This window comes from Arachis ipaensis, chromosome B07, assembly GCF_000816755.2.
Source record: "Arachis ipaensis cultivar K30076 chromosome B07, Araip1.1, whole genome shotgun sequence".
In the NCBI taxonomy this organism is placed as follows: Eukaryota; Viridiplantae; Streptophyta; class Magnoliopsida; order Fabales; family Fabaceae; genus Arachis; species Arachis ipaensis.
In genome coordinates, this window is record NC_029791.2 from 9,463,089 (window position 1) to 9,471,247 (window position 8,159).

Sequence of the window (8,159 nt, forward strand, 5' to 3'; positions counted from 1 at the left end):
AAGTGTATAAAGAAGGTGAACCTTGTAGAGAAATGCTGCTGGACTACAATCATTAAGAAACATGAGAAAGAATGTGTTCTTGTTGTACTGTATCAAACTGGAGGCATTGAAGTAAGGTGAAGTGCTTCGTGTAATACATGTCTTCATGTAACCTACTTAGGTCACTAGTTGAGTCAGGTTCTAATGAGAATAGCCAATGCTGAAGTGCCCAAAAGAAAGAAGTTGAACTTCATTTGCTAACAACTAATAAGAAAATTTAACATGGGCTCTTAAAAATTTGAAATATTACTTTTCAGTTTTCAAATAAACCATGTATATATGAAATATCGTTAATTCTATATTATCTTCATGACTGGGATTTTTGGCTCCTCCTCCTTCCAATATTAAACCTGTAGTTTTGCCAATTGAAAAATGCATAATGAATTAATTATGTGTATTGCTTAAGAGAAATCGTATTTTTTGCTCTGAATCCATAATAGTAATTCCAGTCAAATGTTGGTGTTGATATTTTTCTTCCAGCAACTTACGACAAGCTTTTGATGGATGTAATGTCACTTTCATCAGGTCCATACCAACTTTGGAAGTGTTGGGAGAGAGTTCTTTAATGTCAGTCCTAAGATGGAATTGGACAAATGACATGGAAAAGACAATATGTTCTTCAAATGGACAAATAATTCTGGTTTGTAATTCCTCCTGAAAAGTGCTATTTTGTTAGAATTTGTTGCAGGAACCTGTTAGATTGGTCTGTTTAGTAAAGTGAATTTGGTATACTTAACCGATATCCATTCACTCAACTTTTTGTACAGTGAATCATGCAGGAACTGCACTTATTTGGAAACAAGTAGGCCAAATAAACAAGTTTATTCTGTTTCTCCTATTTTATTTCTTATTTTCTTTTAAGCATCACCTGTGATATATAATGTATTATTAACATTTGAAATACAATGTGATCTTTCTAACTGCACCGAATAATCCACAATTGACATCAACATTTCTGCTTTAAAGGAGAAAAATTGAAAATTCACTAAAAGCACTAAACATTTGCCTTCTATGTGCATGGATCTTTCGGAAAGCATTTCATCTGAAAGATCCTAGAACATGCATTGCATGAATAGGTCTTGTATTTTTACAATTGAACAAATTCCAGTTGCCTTTTGCTTTTGTAATCAGACTAACGGTTATCTTGTTTTCAACTTTTTATATAGGTCAATGGGAATGAAATTGCTTCAATATCACTGTTGACATGGCAAAATGAGTTCTGGTATCTTTCTTTGGTCATGTAAACTTGCTGAATGTGATTAGCCTCTATAAAATTTATAAAGAAAGTCATATTTACAGACTCAGTAATGTGTAAACTCAATTTTAAAACATAAACTTTTAGGATTCCGGAGTCTTTTCCTTGTCTTCATGATAAAGTTCTCCAAGCTGCTGTTGATGTTACTGTGAGTCAATCTCCAAGCCAGAATGAAAGACAGGTCCAAATTTTTCAGGCTTTCTTTGCTTTTGGTTCTTTCATTACAGTTACAGGATTTTTAATTCAACTTTCCTTGCCACAGGGAACAACTTCTGTATTTGCTAATTTTGTCAAGAACTTCACGGGAAAAGCAGATCCAAATGCAAATCAACCAGCTCATCCTAATATTTTGGAGAATCTAGATCAATTATTCTCAAATCCTCCCTTCTTAAAGCCTTCATCAGGCACAGTTGATCCACTTGATGATTTGGAGCTTGACTTAGGTCTGTCCTTAATTTCTTCTTCTGCTACCATCTATATTTTATTTATGAAACTTTTTACTTTCTCTTGCAGATGATATTCATATTGATGAACCCATAGTCCTTTCACCTATACAGAAAAGCGATGATGACAAAAGAGGTATATTTAACATTTGTATTTCCTCATTGTGTTATGTCTATCTTTTGAATACTGAATGCTTGGCTTGCAGATAAAGGAAAAACAGCTGACAAACAGAAAACTGATATCGACAAGAAAGGTACACCTCTATAATGTTTTATTTCCTCATTCCGGTATGTTTATCTTTTAAACACTGAACGGTTGGGTTGCAGATAAAGGAAAAGCAACGGACAGAGAGAAACTGTTTGAGGATGCAGGCACTGATTCAAAACCAAGAGCTAGAACAGCTGATGAAGTTAAGGCCAAATATAGAAAGACAGAGGCAAATGTAAGTTGTGAAAATTCTCTAATTTATTCATCTTCTTAGATTACAAGTTCTGACCCTTGGACATGGTGAATGGTTTCAGGATGCCGCTGCAGCAGCTTCGCTTGCAAAGCAAAAACTTCTAGAGCGGCAAGAAAAGCTTGCGGTACATTATTATTTTATTCTATTTTACATGAATTATATATCTCTGGACAGGTTTATATGAATTACAACAAAAATCTTTTTCAAGTAAATTTGTATTCATCTTAATTATAGTTGAAATCCCATTATCTAGCTGCATGACACATTCTACTAAATAATACCTTTTCTTCTTTTTAAGTTTTGACAATAAAATTCTTTTTGGTTCCTGATTGCGTCTTCTAATGAAGAGGCCAAAATTTAAATTGCTACAACCAAGTTTTATGTTTGATTTGTTTGTAAAATAGGCTTGATTGCAAATGTGACCATTTACCAATATGAGAAAATGGAGTTATTACATATTATTGATTGGAACCTGGCTGAAATTCTTCCAATTGTGTTTTATTACTTTTCTTTCCAACGGTATCTACTTTCTTTTATTATAGCTGCTCAACGAACGTACTGAAGAGCTGGCAAATGGGGCAGAAGATTTTGCATCCATGGCCAAAGAACTCGCTAGAAGAATGGAAAATCGTAAATGGTGGCAGTTATAACCAAGTTACATGATTCATTTTTCCCGTGGGCGTGTCCAGGTGGATTCCAAGTTGAATTTCTGGACTAGCTAACCGCCAACCTGCCTCACTTCTCTCCGAGGTAGCTCTTACTCTCTAGTCTGTTGCTTAGTTAGTAGTTACGCTTGTAAAAAACATTTATTATTCTTACATGTGTTAGAGTAATTTGATTATTGTGTGTGCTTATATTTTATTTTTGTATATTATAATTAGACTCAATAAGGCGCTAAACGTGAAGAGAATATTTCAGTAATTTTTCTCAAACTAAATGTATAACTATTTTACTATCAGATAAATGAAAATACGACCAGAGAAAATTATGTATATGCTAATATGCAAGCTTTTATATATCTAGTAGTGCAAAATATATTATGGTTTTGAATTTACTATTCGAATTATTTTCTGAAAAATTGTTTCGAGGGTGGCACCTTTCTAGCTTCATATAAATTTCGGCATTTATTCATTGCTTGCTAAAAAAGAATTTATTATTATAAAATTGATGATGTGGAAGAAAAAGTGATTTACCTTACTTAAATACATATAATAAAAAATGAAACTCTTTGATTTATAGAGGCAATAATGAGCTAGTCAGCCACATTTAAGTATTTAGAGTTGTCTTCATTTAAATTTCTAACGGTACTCGAACATGATTACTTCAGAGGGAACATAATATCTTAATTTGGGGGAAAGGATAATTTCTTAATGCCCTCAATCTTACTATCTTTTTTGTATAAACAAAAAATAAACCGAAGCGAAATACTGTAAAACATAAAAATCGATATTCGGTACTAAAAAGCAAATGCTAAATCGTTAAAAAGTAAATAAAACAAATTTAATAGCATATACACTACACGAATTGACAAATAAACCTAAAAATTTAATTTGGAAGATAGAGAGCCATTTTCGTTTTCTGTTGCAACTTCTCACGATTTTTGCTTAGGACTCTTGATAATGATACGCAGAACATGATTGTCTTCCTTAAACAAAATAATATAATAAAAAATGAATTATCCTAATCCTTAACGTTCAAAATAATATAGGTAAGGTCATATGGAAATGAGTTGGATTTGAAGTAATCATGTTTCCAGCCTATGATTATTTATCATAGCGGGCGCCATTTCCTGTTGATTTTCACACACAACTACAGAAGCAGTTTTAAGAAATGATTTCCTTTTGCCTGAGATTAATTAATAGTAATACTTATTTATGCTTTAGGACGAATCAGATTTCCAGATAAAGACAACCACAACAGTTGAAAATTGAAAGCCAACACAGATAAGAATAGGATGCCCAAAGAATACTATAAGAATTTATCAGCCGACTTAAAACAATATATATTTAAAAAATGACCTGCTTTATCAAATATCAATGACAAATACCTTGTCCACTTGTGCTAAATAAAATACAACAACCCACTAAGAAAAGGAGGGCCAATTAAATAATATAATAAAAAAAAATTCAGCATCCTTCATCCAACGTTTCTCCATGTCTTCCTTGATCAAGAAGGCGACACTATGCTCAATTCTCTGGATTAACCTGAACTCTGTTCTTTGCAACATCTCTTCTTCTATCCCTAACTATACTCTAATGTTGGATAGTAATAACAGTTCAAATAAATAAATAATTAATAAATAAATAAACTCTTGTCAGAAAGACCAAGGAGCGCTCCCATGGCAGCACCTTATGCTACCATCTGCTCCTGCTCTATATACAACTGCTCCACCCATGGTGGAAGCCTTTCTTTACTGAGATCAAACTGCTGCTTCTTCTCAGCACCAAATATCTCAGAACTTTCAGAAGGAACCAATGAATGAACCCATGAGACATCTGGCTCAACATGTTCTGACTGTGCCAAAGGGGAGGCAGTTGCTGCCCCATTGTTTCTGAATCCAAAAGAAGCTGATTTCCTCAGCTTATTCAGTTCATCTCCATTCACACCCCAATCAAGCTTCCCAGATGGGGAATTCCAATCTGAAAGGCCAGAGGAGACCCTGCAGCTGGGGTTGGAGGGCGAAGACAGCCCAATGTGGTGGTTTGCAGCACTGCGATCAATGAAGCTTTGGCTTCGCTTTGCAAAGGCAGCAGACCTTGAATTCATCACTGCAGCTGCCACAGCAGCTGAAGAGTCAAACCCAAAAGCAGAAGGTTTCCTCACCGGTGAGGAAGTGACATTGGATGGATAACTTGCCCGAAGATGGTTCATGTTGTTCATGTTTTGGCGCATCGACGATTGCAATTGCGTAGGAGTTGAAGGTTGAGCAGAGATTCCATGCAATTGAGACAAGAGAGAAGGGTCAGCAGCTGCTAATAGGTCATCAAGGTTAGTAGGATTTAAATCACCAATCCTGCTCCTGAAAGATGGAGAAGATATCCTTGCAATCTCCTCAATTAGTTGTTGCTGCTGCTGCTGTTGACGAGCAGGGCTGTCTAGACCAAGCAGTTCCATCTCCATATCGAAATCCCTGGCACTCAAAGCAGTCTTCAAGCGACTGCCAGGGAGCTGCAATGATGGTGGGGTAAGGTTTATTTTGTTTGCCCACAAGCTTCCACTCTTGGGAGATGAAGAAGCTGCCAAGGGTGACATGGGTGGTGTTGAAACGGTTGGCATAGGCAACGATGAGGAACTAAGCGAAAGAGGACTCATCGCCGTCATGTCAAGTCCACTAGCTGAGTAAGATTTTGGCGAAGGCATAGCTGAGCCAGTGGAAGCATACACAGGACGCAACTCCTCGGGTTTGTGAGCAAAGAAGCAGACTTTTCTGCTGCAGCCAGTCTCATCCTTGCAAAGCCTTGTTCTGTATTGAGCAGGGTGAAGCCAGGACTCAAAAACACCATGTGCATACTCACAGGAATCTCCCTTCTGGCAGGACCCTTTGCGGAATTCTGGGCAGGGAACACAGCTGTAAGGGTACTTGCGTGGGTCTCTCCTCCTTGCGTTCTCCCCTGGATGAACAAATGGGCACTCAGTCCAATCATGGGAATAAGCCCTTGAGCATGGCTTCACCTTGAAGCTGTACATCCTGAACTCGTCAGTTCCATAGACACCATTGTTTATGTCCGGCAACGAAACATCAACAGGATATTCTTTCTTATCAGTTCCTTCCTTTTTCTCCAATCCTTCTTTCAACGAGAGAGAAGAGAGCATCTGTTGCTCCATCTCCTGGTTGAAAAGCTGATCTCTTTCCCCACCTCTTAGAAACAACTCTATGGCCTTCCTCCTTGAACTTGACAAAGAATTGAAGGCAGGAGCAATCAGATTAACAGGCTTATTACCACTAGCATCAACGCAATCGGCATCAGCATGGGCATCGAGCAAGAGCTTGACGATCTCGAGGGAGGATTCAGAGCCCCCAGCAACAGCACAGTGGAGAGCCGTTGCCCTATCAGAACCACAGGCCCTGTTCACATCAACCATGCCTGTCTCGATAATATACTTCAGCACCCTGGTGCTTCCAAACAGTGAAGCAATCATGAGAGGGGTCCTCTTCTCGAAACCCATCTTCTTTGATCCGATTCTTCTCCCATACCAAAAGCCTGCGTCGTTTACATCACAACCCTTCTCTTCAACTTCTCTTCTGAAAGCTTCGAAATCATCGGATGCAGACAGCTCAAGCAAAGCTGAGAAGTTATGGACACCATCCTGATTCTGCTTCTGAAACTCACCTTCCATGACTTCGTCCGAGGGAGAAAGCTTACTTTTTGAACCACTGCACATGCCCCAAATCCTGCATAATTCAACAACATAAACTAAATAAGCCACAAAATTCAAACCCTATTATCATTTCAGGAAAAGAAAATGGACTAAAAGCCCTAACTTTACAAACAAAAACTTCCCAATCCCGGCAACATCTAACAACAACCATGGTTTTGCATCACTATAACATCACATAAAAAGGTTTATGCCATATCAACTAATAAGTAATAACAGATCCTAGAAAGTATAATTTATGTATCAGACATCAAATATCTAAGACACAACGTGGTATTATACACCAACTTTTTTCTTCGATTTGAATCTCCAAAAGATTAAACAAAGTGACCCAAAAAGGTATACAGAAAAAGGGGCAAAAAAACAAACCTAAACCCAAAGTTTGAAACTTTGATCTACCCATAATGAAACCCAGGAACCATTTTCATCCATTTCAAGCTACACAAGCTAAGATCAAGCAAGAACACCCAAAAGGAAATGGAAAAAAAGCCCTTTTTTTTTTTTTCAATCACATAGTCAAAACATGAAGGAGAAAAAAACATACCTAGAGAGAAAGTGTGTATGTAATACTTTGATAAGGTTGTTTTTGTTGCAGATAAGAGAGTGAAGAGTGCGTGTGTGGAGAGAAGAAAATCGAGAAGACCTCGATTGAGAATTGTAGATGAGGAAGCAAGATTGGAGGTGGAAGCCTTTTTATTGTCTTGGAGAACAACGCCCACCAGCAACAGCTAATAAGGGAAACAAAGGAAGAAGAGAGGAAAGTGGGACTTTTCTTCCTCTCTCTTTCTCTCTCTATTTCTCTTTGGTCAAAGTCAATTATTCAATGCCAAAGCTATGGGTCCCACTTGCAGCGCTTGCAGCTTGCTTCTATCTCCTTTCTTTTCTCTCATCAACTCAAATGCAGATGCAAATTCAAATGCAGATGCAAATTCAAATGAAAATGAAACCCCAAATGAGATTGAAATGTAGCTTAATTTTTCATGGACCCCACCATTAATTGATGATTCCCTACTCCATTATCCTCTGATTTTATTTATTTTTTTATTATTATTTTTTTCTCTAACGGGTGGTTTAACTCTCTCACGTGCGCTGACTAAGCTGTGAATCTCTCTTGGTCTTGGGTTTGGGTACGCGCAAGTGTCCGGTTTCACTTCCTTAGTCTCTCTGTTTTCTTCTACTAGTTGATATTTTCTACTCCCCACAAATTGCATCCAAATTGAAGCTTCTAGTTTCACCTCACCTTCCATATACATTGCCCAAAGCTTAAATCCCTTTTAATTATACAGGTCAAGTGTATTTTAAACTTTTTATCTGGACAAAAAAAAGTGCAAATTAACATGCTTTGTACTATTATCTTCTAAAAAGTTCAAGTTGTGATTGTAAAATACAGCAATACCTGCATACTTAATAATTGGCCCAAGAATGCAATTAATATCAGCCAAGATAGAGACGGGATAATCTTCCAAGAAAAATAATTATGAATTATAATTTATCCTTTTAAGTATTTTCTTAATTAAAAAAAAGTAAAGTTTTAAATTTTTATTTTTTAAAAAAATAACATATATTTAATTTTTTACCTATTAA

The 8,159-nt window shown here is 36.7% G+C and overlaps 2 protein-coding genes across 2 annotated transcripts in view; one reads left to right on the top strand and one right to left on the bottom strand.

The window, feature by feature from the left end:
* The window catches only part of LOC107609763, an 11,921-nt gene extending 7,605 nt beyond the window's left edge, over positions 1-4,316 (top strand). The window contains exons 16-25 of the mRNA XM_016311786.2: positions 4-116; positions 565-679; positions 1,206-1,261; positions 1,382-1,475; positions 1,557-1,737; positions 1,808-1,873; positions 1,944-1,991; positions 2,065-2,180; positions 2,260-2,322; positions 2,741-4,316. Of these exons, the coding sequence (XP_016167272.1) occupies positions 4-116; positions 565-679; positions 1,206-1,261; positions 1,382-1,475; positions 1,557-1,737; positions 1,808-1,873; positions 1,944-1,991; positions 2,065-2,180; positions 2,260-2,322; positions 2,741-2,848 (960 nt within the window). The 3' untranslated portion in view covers positions 2,849-4,316. The remainder of the gene's footprint in view (positions 1-3; positions 117-564; positions 680-1,205; positions 1,262-1,381; positions 1,476-1,556; positions 1,738-1,807; positions 1,874-1,943; positions 1,992-2,064; positions 2,181-2,259; positions 2,323-2,740) is intronic.
* On the bottom strand, positions 4,176-7,320 carry LOC107608806 (zinc finger CCCH domain-containing protein 29). Its single transcript, XM_016310537.2, has 2 exons — positions 7,120-7,320; positions 4,176-6,591 (listed from the first exon to the last, which is right to left on the bottom strand). The coding sequence occupies exon 2, from the start codon at positions 6,579-6,581 to the stop codon at positions 4,548-4,550; it is 2,034 nt and encodes a 677-aa protein (XP_016166023.1). The 5' UTR covers positions 6,582-6,591; positions 7,120-7,320; the 3' UTR covers positions 4,176-4,547.